We start from the raw sequence: 16,016 nt of genomic DNA, 5'->3' as shown, positions 1-16,016 counted from the left end.
TTTTATTTCAGTATCCTGATTTGGCTTTCCTAGCTTGATGTGATGACGTAAGTATACAAAGTGATTGACGTTTTCCATAACATAATTTTTTCTAGATATATTTGTCTGTTCTGGCTGATTTTTGTTTTGTTGTACATTTTTAGACATACTGTTCCGGATATTTCTTTTTAATCGTAATATTTCTTTCAATTTTTGGACATTATTTCCTACTAATAAATACTGTGTCATCAGCAAATTTCAGAGGGTTTCTTCGATGTTGATACGTTTTATGTTCCATTTCAGTTCCTTAAAAAAGGCCGTAAGGTTGAGCAGTTAGGACCATAGATATTGTCTTTTTGCCTCATTTCTTTTGTAGTTGATTGTTATATTTTCTTTAAGTATTTGTATGTTTTTATTATCGTATATATTTTAATGATGTTTGAATATCTTAACTCTTGCGTTTTCTAGGGACTCACTGCCCACACTGTTCCTAATTCGAAAGCCTTCAACAATCGACAAAAGTCAATACATTATATTCGGTACACTGCTGTATTAGCGTCCGTTTGATGTGCAATTGATCTATAGTGCTGACATATTTTCTGAATCCAGCCTGTTCAACAGGTATCCAAAGATAAGCTTGTAATATTGAACACATTGTCTGTGTCAATGATTTGTTTTAATTACCTAAGACATGTAATTCATTGCTGAAAAATCATATTAAAATAATGACCAGAAAACTGTAAAATTTCGGAAGAATTTGGCCATTCAAGTGAAAGTAAGAGTAACAAGTAACAACTTTTCCTAAATTGTTATAAAAAAGATATATTGATATATAATTTTTTTAAGAAAAGGAGTTTTCTCTATCAAGACTAACTATCAAGAAAAAAAGAATTTTTCTTGATATGTAGTTAGGCTAATTTTAACACTGGCATCGTATTCAATGCACTTATATAAACACAAGAACACTGGATTCCTGACAGATAATCAGGGAAACATAGTACTGGAAATAGAGCATAAAAGAGATATTTGGATCAAATACGTGGAAAAAACTTTTGAAGATATACGAAGTAAGACTGGTATTACAACAAACACCAATTGCGAATCTGGACCACCATTTACAGTCGAAGAAGTAAAATATGCCATCAAAAGCACCAAAGATGGTAAAGCAGTAGGCCCTGATAATTTTCACTCAGAATTCTTAAAACTTATGGACTATGATGGCATAAAATGGTTGACAAATATATTTAACAGTATATATAATACGGGCGTGGTTCCCCAAGAGTGGTTAGTGTCAACTTTTATAAATCTTCCAAAAAAACCCAATGCGAGAAAGTGCGAAGACTATAGAATTATAAGCCTTATGAGCCATTTACTTAAAACATTTCTAAAGGTCATCCACAAAAGAATATATACAAAATGTGAGGAACAACTAACAAGAACACAATTCGGATTTCGTGATGCTCTGGGAACACGGGAGGCCCTTTTTGCTGTACAGGTGCTATTTCAGAGATGCAGGGATGTGAATTGTGACATATACGTATGCTTTATAGATTACCAGAAGGCATTTGACACAGTAAAACATGACAAATTAATGACTCTAATGCAAGAAATTGGAATTGACAACAAAGATCTTAGAATTATCAGAAACATTTACTACAATCAAACGGCCAAAATCAAAATAGAAGACCAGTTAACTGATAAAATTGCAATAGAACGTGGAGTACGACAGGGCTGTATTTTGTCTCCATTGTTGTTCAATATTTATTCTGAATGGGTATTTAAGGAAGCTTTAGACGGTTGTGCGAAAGGAATACTAATAAACGGTGAATGGTTGAATAACATTAGATATGCAGATGACACTATAGTTTTTGCCGATAATCTGAATGACTTACAGATATTAACAAATCGCATAACAGAAGTCAGCAACAGATACGGACTAGCTCTTAACATAAAGAAAACCAAATTTATGACAATTAGTAAAAAACCAATACTAAACGCTCAACTTATAATCAACCAACAGAATATCGAAAGAGTCGAGCAATATACATATCTAGGCACCAATTTAAATAGCCAATGGGACCACTCAACAGAAATTAAACAGCGAATAATAAAAGCAAAAGCAGCATTCGTTAGAATGAGAACTATTTTCGACAGTCGAGACATATCATTAAAAACAAAATGCCGTCTATTGAACTGCTACATATTCACAGTTCTGCTCTACGGAATGGAAGCATGGACACTGACTGTTGCATCTATGAATCGGCTCGAAGCTTTCGAAATGTGGTGTTATAGGCGCATCTTACGTATATCCTGGGTTGACAGAGTTACTAATGTGGAGGTCCTGCGTAGAATGGAGAAAGAATGTGAAATTCTCATGACCGTCAAAACTAAAAAGTTGGAATATCTAGGTCATGTAATGAGAAATCAAGAACTTTACGGCCTTCTCCAGCTGATTCTCCAAGGGAAAGTAAATGGTAAGAGAGGACCGGGAAGAAGACGCATTTCCTGGCTTCAAAATTTGCGAAAGTGGTATAACACGACTACCACTGAACTGTTCCGCGCTGCAATAAGCAAAGTGAAGATAGCCGTGATGATCGCCAACGTCCGGAACGGAGAGGCACTTTAAGAAGAAGAAGATCGTATTCAATGGAAAATTTTACATCGAAAATTCATTTTTGGGTATCTTTTAAGTCTCTAGAGTCCGTTAGGCAAGGAAAAGTGATAAAATAAGGGAATTTTTTTTACTTGAGAAAAATTAAGTACCTACATTACTCATATAGAATGCTACTTTAGACCTAGAAGGCTTCAATTTGGTAAATCATCATATTTTATAGTATAGATAGAATACGCCTGTAAAATTTAAGCCAAATCGAGAGGGGTAGCCTAACCAACTGTGCATAATTGACGAGAAATTAGCCTTTACTAATAGCCTGACCAACTTTGCATAATTGACGTGGAATTACCCTTTACTAAGTTCGGTGATGATATATTTTCTAAAATGGATAAAAATACTATAAGTTTGTTGTGGTTTATTTTGTAGTCGGCAAATATGTCAACATTTTTTACCTTAGATCTTTGAATGAACATCTAGATACTCGTTCCTAGGCGATTTCTTAATACAAACCAAAGCAAACTTATGATTCTTTAATAGTCACAATTTTTAGAATATACTTTCTTCGATAATGGTCTGAATATAGAAGTAAGTTAATTATCGGAAAGCTCTCCTGTCTGCTACATGGTATTGAACAGGTTTTGTGTGGGTTTTCTTGTAGTTTGAGTTAAGTCTAATTTGTTAAGCACATTCTCACTACTCGATCTCACTACGTCTATGATCACATACGTTTTGAGTAATGATTTGAGTAAGAATTTATTATATAAGACAGTTAAGTCAAGGTAAAGACCAAGATATTTAACTACAGTAGATACTGGTCGGGGCATACAGTCGATTCTTAAGAAATGACAAATATGCTTGGTCAACATTTACCTTCTAGCGCACCTTTAAGTACCTTCCGTAGGGAATTTAAATAGCCGGGAGGATATTGATAATGGAGTTAGAGAAGATGGCATGGAAAAGATTGGGAGTAATTGTACTTGACTGAGAAGTTTATTTCAACTAGTTATATTAGTAATAAATTGATAATTACCAGTTAAAATCTCTTTTTGAAGAGATGCCACATTCGGTCGAAAACTTGGCAAGATATCAATAAACACTGCTTTACAGAAATTCTTCCCTTCTATTCTATGAACCTGTTGTTGGTGATTACAGTTTATTAGGTGTAGGTAGAAGCCTAATAGATTCGTATAAAAGTTTGCTGCCTTAAAAAGATTTAGATTCTCACTACATACATTATATTAACAATAAGTAGAAAATGATCAGCTGTTTATTAAATGGTCAATGTACACAGCCAGTGAACTTTCGTCTTAAATAGTAAATTTTTATTGAACCGAGCAAAACTCAATCGATTCTGTAATCAGCAAAACGATATAATAAAAAAATCTGTAACACGAGCATTGAATTTTAAGCGAGTTTATAATTTCTTAATAATTAGGTACGCCAGAACGAACCCCAGTGTAGTAGTAAAAGCGAATAAAATTTGCATTTTATAAATATGCATGCGAACAAGTATTTCAACTTTAATTATACAGAATATATTTACTGCAATTTTAAATACGTTATTAAACGTTAATTTTCATATAATCCAGCATTTGCACACATAAATTTTATTTTTACTGGCTGAAAATACTATTTACATTGATACTTTGGCTTTAATAGGAACTAAGGACAAAAGCCGAAATCATCAGTACTAAAACAACTTTAAAAATTATGTATATTCTTTCTTTTTGTGTTGTATTTTAAGTAAATTTCCACTGGTCTTCTTTTATTGAAGATTTGTATGGTGTTCTACAAGGACTTTATCCTTTACGCTCCTAACACTACATTTTTGTGAATTTGCAGTTCAAATTACATTAGTACTTATTAATATATTATTAGAAATGCTGATTTTTTTTTTATAGAAACTATAGGGGAATAACCCTTCTTAATACAGCATACAAAATATTTTCGAGTATTTTATATGGTCGCCTGAGTGAATATTCAGAGGAGCTTCTTGGCGAATATCAAAGTGGTTTTAGGCCTGGTCGATCAACAACAGACCAGATCTTTGTGCTAAGGCAAATACTGGAAAAAACCAATGAATTCAATATCGACACATACCATCTTTTCGTAGATTTTAAATCGGCCTAAGATAGTGTCCTAAGAAATAAATTGTATGAAGCCATGAATGAATTCCATATCCCCGATAAACTGATAAGATTGGTTAAGGCTACAATGCGTAAAGTTGTTTGCAAAGTCGAAATACAGGGCGAACAATCACAGGCATTTGAAACGCATGTTGGTCTGCGACAGGGAGATGCGCTGGCGTGTCTCCTTTTCAACATAGCTTTGAAAAAGGCGGTCAGGGATGCAAAATTGACAGCAGAGGAAACATTTTTAATAAATCATCCCAAATTTTGGCATATGCAGATGATGTTGATCTACTTGCCCGCACAACACGCAAGCTAGAAGAAATGTATACCACCTTGTCAAACGCCTCAAAAAATATGGGCCTGCAAGTAAATGAAGATAAAACTAAGATAATGGCATCAACACCCAACAATGGAGCCAGAAACATCGGCCACCAATTCACGGTTGATAATTCTACCTTTGAAGTGGTGGACAAATTCACATACTTAGGCTCCCTGATCACCAAGGAAAACGTCATGACGGAAGAAATCAAGCGAAGAATAATCCTAGCAAACAAATGCTATTTTGGACTGAGTAGACATATGAGAAGCAGAAACTTAAGCCACAAAACAAAAATAACCATATACAAAACCCTTATACAACCAGTGTTGACATATGGGTCGGAGACATGGACCATTTCCAAGGCAGATGAAAATCTCCTGCTTATATTTGAACGAAGGATCCTGAGAAGAATATTTGGTGGCATCTGTGAAAATGGTGTTTGGAGAAAGAGGTACAACTACGAGATATATCACAGATATAAAAATATATTTAGTGGTAAAGACGTAGTATCCTTTATAAAAATAGGAAGACTAAGATGGGCAGGACATCTGGCAAGATCACAGCAGAACAATCCTCTTAGAAGAATCCTTATGTCACAACCTGTGGGAAGTAGAAGTAGGGGTAGGCCAAAACTCAGATGGAGGGATGGTGTAGATGAGGATGGTAGACAAATAGGCGCAGCAAACTGGCAACAGTTGGCAATGGATAGAACTGACTGGCGTAATAGACTTGGGAAGGTCGAGGCTCTTTTATAGGGCTGTAGCACCAATGATGATGATGATGATGATTTTTTTTTAGAAACAAAAATTGACTTTAAACAGGATACCAGGGACGCCCACGTTTGTGTTACGTGGGAGTCGAAATGATACACAAATGTTATAAGAAATGAAAATATTGAAAACGTTTAGTCTTAATTAAGAAAATTACGTAATATGAAAATTTTTAAAGCAATTTTAATTTTTCTACAAACATAAGTAGGTATATGTTGTACTTAATTTATTGGATTCTTGATCGACTTTGGCAGGATTCTAGATAAGTATTAAAATATTTCTGATCTTCATGTACTGGCCAGTGATCAAATTCATCAAATATTTTGTCCTTACAAGCTAGCGACTTATATCTTACCGTCTTAGCAGACGTTTTTTTAGTTTCATCCATAGGAGCGTCTTTATAATTTAGATTTCTCTTTTTTTTGTTCCACAAATTCTCCTAGTGCTATTCGAACAAAGGAGGAATTTCTTGACCTTAAAATGGCTGTTTTACCTATGTTGGGGCTGAAGTAGACTTTTTTGGCTAGCCCTACGCATATAATCGTTCTACTACTTCTTTTCAACTCTTTATCTCCCTGTAAAGAGTCACTAGAAGGGCAATAAATTCATCGCCGTTATCGCTTTCTACCTTAAAATCGGACGTAAAGTCTGACTTCATCAATGAGTTCATACACACGAACTGGATAGGCTACAAGCTTTTCCAAATGCAGTGCTCTCTTAGATCCTACAAAAACCAAAACTATTGCAGTACTGACCTCGTATTTTCTTTGTGTGTTGGCTCTCAGCTGTTATATTTGTGATAAAGATAATGCAAACACTCCTGACCATGGCGTTGTAGACGAAATTTGGTTTAGAATAGAACCTTTACGTGAATTTTGACACCGCCTTCCCGCAGCTCCTTGGTCAGTGTCTGCACTATCTTTACCAACTCAAAATCCGCGCATTAAAAAAAACTCAAAATATTTTGAAATATTGTTGAGCTTATTATGCAAAACAATACATTTTCTAAATAACTTTATATTTAAAACTCTAATTATATTAATTTAAGGTAAAATTTACCTTTATTCGTCATCACAATTCGCAAAAACACAAAGAAACAGTAAAGCTGGTATTGCAACCTCAAATGTCAACATAAATATTGGAACTAAATGTACCACGTGCGGTGAAAGCGGTACTAGATGTCTAACAGAATCGTGTCGTACCAGTGCGAATTAATATAAAATTTTGATTCATATTTCAAGTTTTAATAAGACCCACACAAATTGACGTCCTGGACCGCAAGGGATAAAACTATTCATCTACAGCAAATTTCTTCTTCTTGATGTGACTATCCGTTACGAATGTTGGCGATCATCATGGCAATCTTTATCTTATCTGCAGCAGCGCGTAAGAGCTGCACAGATGTTGTATTGAACCAGATTCTGAAGTTCTTTAACCAAGATGTACTTCTTCTTCCTGGACCTCGTTTTCCAAATATTTTTTCTTGCAGGATGTCTTGAAGGAGAGCATATCTGGATTCATTTCGCGTAATATGTCCGAAGAACTGTAACTTTCGAGATTTGATGGTGGTCAGTACCTCTCGGTTCTTATTCATTCTTCTGATGACCTCCTCATTTGTGACTCGGTCAGTCCACGGGATCTTAAGTATTCTCCGATATAGCTACATCTCAAATGCTTCCAGTTTTCTGCACATATCTTCGTTCAAGGTCCATGATTCAACACCATAAAAAAGGACAGAGAAGACGTAGCATCCCAGCATTCTTACTTTTGTATTAAGAGAGAGGTTGTGACTCTTGAAAAAGGCCCCCATCCGATTGAAGGTGGATCTAGCTTTTTCGATGCGTGCTCTAATCTCCTGGTTGTTGGTCCATTTTTCATTTATTATGGTGCCGAGGTTGTAGTGCGTCACTCTTTCTACGGGGGATTTGTCGACGTAGAGTTGACCTTCTGTTATCCTTTTCTTGCTCATTACCATAAGCTTTTCTTCTTAACGTTTATATTGAGTCCATATTGTTGACTGTAATACGTGATTTTGTTTATAAGAACTTGTAGGTATTCTAAGTTGTCCGCAAATACTATGGTGTACATCTGCATATCTGATGTTGTTTAGCCGGTAACTATTTAGTAGAATACGTTTTTCAGTTTCGTGCAAAGCTTCAATAAATATTCTTTCAGAGTATAGATTGAAGATTAGAGGAGACAAAATACAGCCTTGCCTCAATCCACGCATGATTTTCACATAGTAAGTCTGTTCAGAGATTTTCTGTCTGATTCCAGTAAAGATTTCTAATTATTTTCAGATCTTGGTTGTTCATTCCTGCTTCTTTTAGTATTTGTATCACCTTGGCGTGCTGTACTCGATCAAATGCTTTCTTGTAATCAACCAGTCATGCGCATACGTCGCAGTTGACGTCTCTGCATCTCTGGAATAAGACTTGTACTGAGAACAAAGCCTCTCTAGTACCAACGGCATTTGTGAACCCGAACTGGATGGGGTAAATTTGACACAACAACTTGATACAACAAATAATATAGAAAGGATATTGTGGGTATGTTGCTCTAAAAGTTGTTCTTTAAAACATTCAGTAACATTTAATTCAACGGAAGTTGTCAGAATATATACTACAAACCTACCCAAATTGTTTGGACGTTTTCAGACGAAGATAGTGAAATATATATACTGACTGCCCTTTACAATAGTTCTTAACACTCACCAGTCAAAAATTCTCAAAAAATCGCTAACTCGATTTCTCTGTTGCTTTAATTTATAATTAATCCATTACTAATAAGGTAGGCAAATTGTAGCTACACATTATGACATATACGTTGATGTTCGACTTGTCCCCATACGACATTTTTGTTAGGTATTTTCACGTTGGCCGTACCTTAAATTTATAATTTAAAATAATGGGATTTCTTCTTTTTCTTGTTCCTCCTCTCTATGAGCAATTCGGGTTGTTAATTGGCCGATTAATACCGGAAGGTTTTCACTCAATTTTATGAACTGTCTGCCATATTTCTACCGTTTGTTGATGCTAGTATCCACTCGTTTATAACCTGTAGGTTACATTGTATTCTGTGTCTTCACTCTTCTTTCGTACTCTTAGCGTATGTTCTGTAATTCTTCTCCTTACTTTCATTTACATCGTGTCTAATAACCTTTCTGTTGGGGCTATGTCGGCCTTTGTTTCTGGTTGTAATTGTCGATCTTATTCTGGCTGTATAAATATATTAAGATATTCTTCTAGTCTATTTGCTTTTCATACTTGATCTTCCAGTTCTTGCTCCAAGTCTAAATAGCTGGACAGTGTAATCCCAAGGTGTTTTACTTTCATTACTTGTTCAGTGCTAGCGCCATCGATTTCTAAACCTGATTTTATTATTTACTGATTATTATTGTTTTGGTGTTTTGAGTTAAGATCGTTATATTAAATTCTTTTGTTCTGGTGTTAAATCTGAACTAGTCTATGTCGTAAGTTCCGTAAGTTGTCCATCCATTCCAACTTCCATGTTGTTTTGGCAGATGTTTTCAAGAGTTTTTATGATATCCACGGGAACTACTGTATTATACAAAATATGAATTTTTATCTATTTGAGTCTTATTCTGTCGAATTCTTTCTTCGAGGCGATCAGACATTGAAACGCTGGTCTATCATACTCTATCGATTTCTCGGTAATTTGCTTTACGAGAAATACTGCACCTGTATATAATCTACCAGTACGAAATCCTTGTTGTTCATTTGCCAAATTTTTCCTCTGATTTATTCGTTCTTATAGAATTAAAATCAGTTTTACAATCTGAAAATTCGCTCTTCTGTATAACAGTAGCTGATCTACATGTTCTAAAATATTTATAGCAATTCTGTTATTTTTAAATTAAATTTTGGACATAAAATTTCGACATATTGAACAAACTTTCTAAAAGCCGACCTGTAAACCAACTCTACTTTAAGTAGGGATGATGTAGTAATTTGAAGAATTATGAAAAAGCGTACACGAAAATCTTTCAAGTACCGTTTATTATAAGAGTATTGAGACAATACTCTTAAATATGGCAATTCCATATTTAAACACAGTTTTGCAAATGTCTTGTTTTGCTGCCGTAAGAGATGAAGATTATTTAAGCACAAACATGTGGTCTGATGAAGCCAAATTTTCAAAAAATGATGTAATAGACAATATTTAAAATTTTTTTATGAAATTCACTAAAAATCCTTCAAACAACAATGATTGAGTTTTAACCGTCTCTAATACTCTTATAGAAAAAGTAAGACAATGTAAGTCATAACCTTGGCGCAGAATTAGGTTATTACGTTGCTATGTATTATCTACATTATTCAAAACCACGCAAACCGTGAAAAAATCAAACCCACATAAATTAGAAGTCTTAGAAAGAGGGCACGATACTCAATTTGGGTTTAGGAGTGGCTTGGGTATAAGAGAAGCCTTGTTTAGTATACAGGTGCTAGTACAGAGATGCAGAGATATAAATCAAAATGTGTACATTTGTGCAATCGATTTTGAAAAGGCTTTTGACAAAGTCCGACATAACAAAATGCTAGAAATATTGGAAACAGCTGGATTGGACGATAAAGATCTACGAATAATTACAAATCTATACTGGCATCAAGTGGCAAGAATAAAGGTTGAACAAGAACTGTCGGATGAAATAAATATAAAAAGAGGAGTGAGACAAGGCTGTATATTGTCGCCTTTACTTTTTAACTTATATTCGGAGGAAATATTTAAGGAAGCGTTAATGGAGACAACCGTAGGTATTATTGTGAATGGAGTAACCATCAACAATATTAGATATGCCGCCGATACCTTAGTGCTTGCTAATTGCGGAGAAGACCTTCAAAATCTAATGAACAAAATAAAACAGACTTGTGATCCGTATGGATTAAAACTCAACGTTAAGAAAACTAAATATATGATAGTTAGCAAACAAAATTATATACAGGATGACGGTATAAAAGTCGGAGATGCCACACTGGACAGAGTAGAGAAACTCGTGTATCTCGACAGTAATATCAATAAGAGCTGGGATCCAACCGCAGAAATTAAAAGCCGAATAGAACAAGCCCGAGCTGCCTTTGTAAAAATGAGAAACGTACTTTGCAGTCACGATCTTAGCATTGACCTTAGAGTTCGAATGACATCTTGCTACATCTTTCATGTCCTGGTGTATGGAGTGGAAGCGTGGACTTTAACTGAGGCTATCCTTAGACGCTCGACAGCCTTTGAGATGTGGGTATACAGACGACTACTGAAAATAAACTGGGTCGACAGAGTTAGAAATGAGGAGGTCCTTGGACGGCTGAACCAAACAACACAACTGGTCAATATAATAAAGAAACGCAAGCTAGAATACTTCGGTCACATTATGAGACACCCTGAAAAATATAATCTTTTACATCTGATCATTCAGGGAAAGATCCAAGGTAATCGTGGTCCGGGTAGAAGAAGAATATCATGGCTGAAAAATCTAAGGCAATGGTATGGAAAATCAACTACATCGTTATTTAGAGCTGCTGTCAATAAAGTCACGATAGCGAATATGGTAGCCAACATGATATCCAACGGTCATGGAACTAGAAGAAGAAGAAAGAGGGTACTATCACAGAATGTTACGTATACCATGTGTAGACCGTATTAAAAATAAACGAAGTGTTGCGAAGAATGAACAAAGAACAGAACATAATGCCAACCGCTGAAAAGAGAAAGCTCCTTTGGTCTTTTAGCGGTTGGATTCAGAAAGCAGAAAGTATCCTTTGGTCATATAATCAGGGTAACGAGACATGCAATGCTACGACTATTAATGAATGGAAGGAAAAATAAACGGCAAAAGCAGTATTGGAAGAAGGAAAACTTCAAGGCATACATATATATTTAAGGAAATGGTTTAATCTGACACGTAAATCTTACATGTAAATTCTGACGTTTTCTGATTCCCAATTCTAAAGTTTTCACTTAGGATAACTCTTTAAATGGGGAAGGGTATATTGGCATCCTGAATGGGGAACTGATGCATGCATTTGACGACTTACTTTTAAAAGAAAGATGAGATAGCTTCTATCAGGACGATGGCGTATCGGCCCATGCCAGTATGTCATTTCTTAGCTAGAAACAATATCTTTAAGGAATTGGAATACCCATTACGGTTCTTATAGATAACCACTTCTCACTGTAGACTGAACACTCCTCGTACGCTAGCGTTCCCACTTCCTGGCGACTTCCACGTCAGTATCACCGAATGTTATAGCGATCTGTAAATATTTTAGGCGTGTAAGTCAGTACAAAGTTTCAGACTACAAATCCGATTATTTTCAGAGATAAGTCTAATGTACCGTCTACACGAAATATCTGGCATACAAAGGAAGGATTTTTTGAAATATATTTTTATGCATTTTCAAAAGAGCTTTTTCAACCAAGGACATTAGGATCAAAGATAAGCTGATATAATCTTAAACAGTTACGATTAAATGAATGTGTTAAAAATGTTTTCCACTTAAATATAAATATAGTATTCCCATATACAGGGTGAGTCATGAGGAACTTTACATACTCTTACCATATGTAGAGTCCCTCAGGGAGCATATCATGTGGCCACTAAAAAATGTCAACTCCTCTTCTTTATTAATTAAGAGGGTGATTTGTGTAATTGACCATTTATTTCATTTTACTGTAGTGTTTATACGGCTCATTTGATTTTTTAAATTTTTGCATGATACAGTACACTACTATCAAGCATTCGACTGGTATTAGCTAAACTAAAAAATTCCAGGACTGGCTTTGGAAAAATTAATTTAGGGATTCGTATTAAATATTACACCCTGTATATATATATTTTTAAAATGCAATAAGTGATTTTAAACTACATAAATAGCCAATGAAAACGACATATGAGACAATGTTGTCGCACTTTTATTAAATTTTTAGTGAACGATCAAATCTTACCAAAAATAGAACAACCATAATGAAGTATCAAATTATAAGGTAATTAATTTAAACAAATGTTATAAATTTCAAACATTTTAATTGAAATGATAAACTGAGTCACTGCACAGCAAAAAACAGTAACTACTAACAATAACGAAGAACAATTTAAAAAAAAACTAAAAATATGTACATAGTTATGATAAACCCATAAATTAGAACTGGAAAAGATACAATAATGGTAACAAAATAAAAATAATTCAAAATAGATTTTCGAAATGGAACCCTGCAGCCTGTACACATTTTTGTTGCCGAATTGTTAATTGACGTATTGAATTACGGATACTCTGGGGATCGTTTCTAATAGTATTACAACAATGTATAAATTTTTCAATTAATTGTTGTCGGTTATTAATATTCACTGCGTAAACTAGTTGCTTCAATCGTCCCCAAATATGGTAATCAACGGGATTGAAATCAGGGGATCTTGAAGGCCACGAAATAGGACCTGCACGTCCTATCCACCTGTTGCCATAAACATTATTGAGATGTTGTCTCACTGCCAGTAAAAAGTGTGGGGGTGCCCCATCATGCTGAAAATACATCCCTCGGATAGCAACGTTCGCGTTGGTAAGCAAATTCGGCAAAATATTTTGTAAAAGGACTGTAAAGGACCATCAAAAAAGTGAGGACCTACTAATTGGTTATTTATGACACCAATCCATACGTTAACCGAAAACCTTAACTGAGAACGACGTTCTCGAATAGCATGGGGATTTTCTTCTGCCCACACATGTGAATTTCGTGAATTATTTATCCCGTCTCTGGTAAATTGGGCTTCATCTGTAAATAGTGTCCTGTATAGCGTTGGTCGATTATTGTTAATCCATCTACAAAATTCCAACCTATCGATCTCATCTCCAGCATGTAGTCGCTGAACCATTTGAATGTGATATGGGTATAGATTATTTTTTTGTAAGACTCTACTTACTTTTGATTGAGTAACATTGAGTTCTCGACTTACTTGTCTAGTGCTTATTGTAGGGTTCATAGTAACGGCGTCCATAATGTCATCTTCCTGCGCTTCATCTACATGTCGCTCTGTTGTTCCACTAGGAAAAGTGCCATTTTCTCGCAAATAATTAAAAACTTACCCAAATGTTAGATGACTGGGAGTTCGACGATTAGGAAATCTCCTGCGATATTCTCTACTAGCAGCCCTACCATTCATATTACAGAATCCATAAACAAATATTATGTCTGCATATTCTGTGGTCGAAAACTGATGTGGCATTTTGAACGAAAATAACAAAAGCTCTACCAAAACTAACACAATGTACTTAACGTAGATATGACAGAAGAAATATGTATTCTTGTACACATAAATAACAATTGATAATGACAATAATGACAATGGGTATAAAATATCAAGAAACGTCAAACGGTCAACGCCAACCTTCATTTTAAACTTTTTTAGATTTATTTTTATTTAGTACAGTTGATGCAATGTATTATTATTTGACATAAAATTTTAATCATTTACAATCAACAAAAACTAACACATACAAGAGGTTTGACTTTTTAATTAATTTAATTTATTATTTATCGAAAATAATGCCCCAATACGATCTATGAGTAAAAATTTAAAATTGAAAAACAATTGATTCTATCGTAGAGATAATACAAAGTGACAGTAAAGATGTTAATTTTCTACGTATTAGATTATGTTGTAGGAACTCATTTTAATTAAAATGTTTGAAATTTATAACATTTGTTTAAATTAATTACCTTATAATTTGATACTTCATTATGGTTGTTCTATTTTTGGTAAGATTTGATCGTTCACTAAAAATTTAATAAAAGTGCGACAACATTGTCGCATATGTCGTTTTCATTGGCTATTTATGTAGTTTAAAAATCACTTATTGTATTTTAAAAAAAATTTATACAGGGTGTAATATTTAATACGAATCCCTAAATTAATTTTTCCAAAGCCAGTCCTGGAATTTTTTAGTTTAGCTAAAATCAGTCGAATGCTTGATAGTAGTGTACTGTATCATGCAAAAATTAAAAAAATCAAATGAGCCGTATAAACACTACAGTAAAATGAAATAAATGGTCAATTACACAAATCACCCTGTTAATTAATAAAGAAGAGGAGTTAACATTTTTTAGTGACCACATGATATGCTCTCTGTGGGACTCTACATATGGTAGAAGTATGTAAAGTTCCTCATGACTCACCCTGTATAGTAGTTTCCAATAATAAATAAACATTTAACTAAATAAATTAAATGTTAAAGTACTACAAGTTGATAATTGTTTAATAATTTATTATCAAATTGTAAATTAGCTGCTAAATTATTCTATATTTTATTAAAACGATTATTATCTACTAAATTGCATGATATGTTTGACTATACCGAATTTTAAACAATCAATATTGTCGTATTCCTATGCTCCAATATTCTATCGCGTCTAGCTTCATCAAAGTTAGCTGAAACTTCTGTCAATACAAATTTTGCCCCTGTCTAGGAAAATCCGCTAAATTCAAGAACGATCATCTATCGTATCAGTTCACTAAGCTGTCGTTATTCTATTCAGATTATTCCGAATACCGAATAGTTCTGCTCCAAGCAACGGGGAACCTCGGTGGTTACGTATATGCCGATAGTGATCTTTAATCGCAGGTATATAAATCATTCGCCAACCCTCCATTCATCGTCGTAAGGGTTGGAAAACGGGACGCAGGTGATACGACTGAGTACACACATGTGAAGGAAACTAAGAAAACAGTAGGTAGGTTAACGCTACCTACGTAACCCACTAATGAATAGAAAGAAGGATTGTGAAGTGGTGATTAAGTCAATTAAACTGAAAGTGAAACACCTTATTCTTTTTTTGTATCATAAAATTATACATTTTATGGCAAATTATTCATTTATTAAGTTTTTATTTGAAAGTCAAAAAACAGTTTTTAGTTACCTATTAAAGGCCCAAAAATGTAAAAATATTAGATGCATACAGGGTGACTTGGGATTAAAGAGTAGATTTCGGTTATTTGGATAAAGATATGCCTTATTAAATTGTTCCTTTGTATAAAAGAGTTTCCACTAAGGAATGTAACAAGTTTGGATTAATCTGATTGATAACGTATACAAGTAAAATCATTGTACAGATAATACACAATAGATTCATTCAATTTACCACCAGAGAAATAACTCCTGAACAATCCGGATTATTAAAGGAGAACGTGGGAGCAA

General features: G+C 34.3%; 1 protein-coding gene across 2 annotated transcripts in view; it reads left to right on the top strand.

The window, feature by feature from the left end:
- The window catches only part of LOC140446048 (uncharacterized), a 423,658-nt gene that overhangs the window by 64,409 nt on the left and 343,233 nt on the right, over nucleotides 1–16,016 (top strand). Inside the window, exon 2 of one of the 2 annotated variants that reach the window (XM_072538561.1) lies at nucleotides 12–47. The exons of the other annotated variant lie outside the window; for it this stretch is intronic. Within the exon in view, the coding sequence (XP_072394662.1) occupies nucleotides 43–47 (5 nt within the window). The 5' untranslated portion in view covers nucleotides 12–42. The remainder of the gene's footprint in view (nucleotides 1–11; nucleotides 48–16,016) is intronic. 2 annotated transcript variants of the gene reach the window in all.

Source organism: Diabrotica undecimpunctata, chromosome 7 (assembly GCF_040954645.1).
Source record: "Diabrotica undecimpunctata isolate CICGRU chromosome 7, icDiaUnde3, whole genome shotgun sequence".
Classification (NCBI taxonomy): Eukaryota; Metazoa; Arthropoda; class Insecta; order Coleoptera; family Chrysomelidae; genus Diabrotica; species Diabrotica undecimpunctata.
Note: the sequence above shows the minus strand (reverse complement) of the source record. Positions and strands in the feature narration are given on the sequence as shown.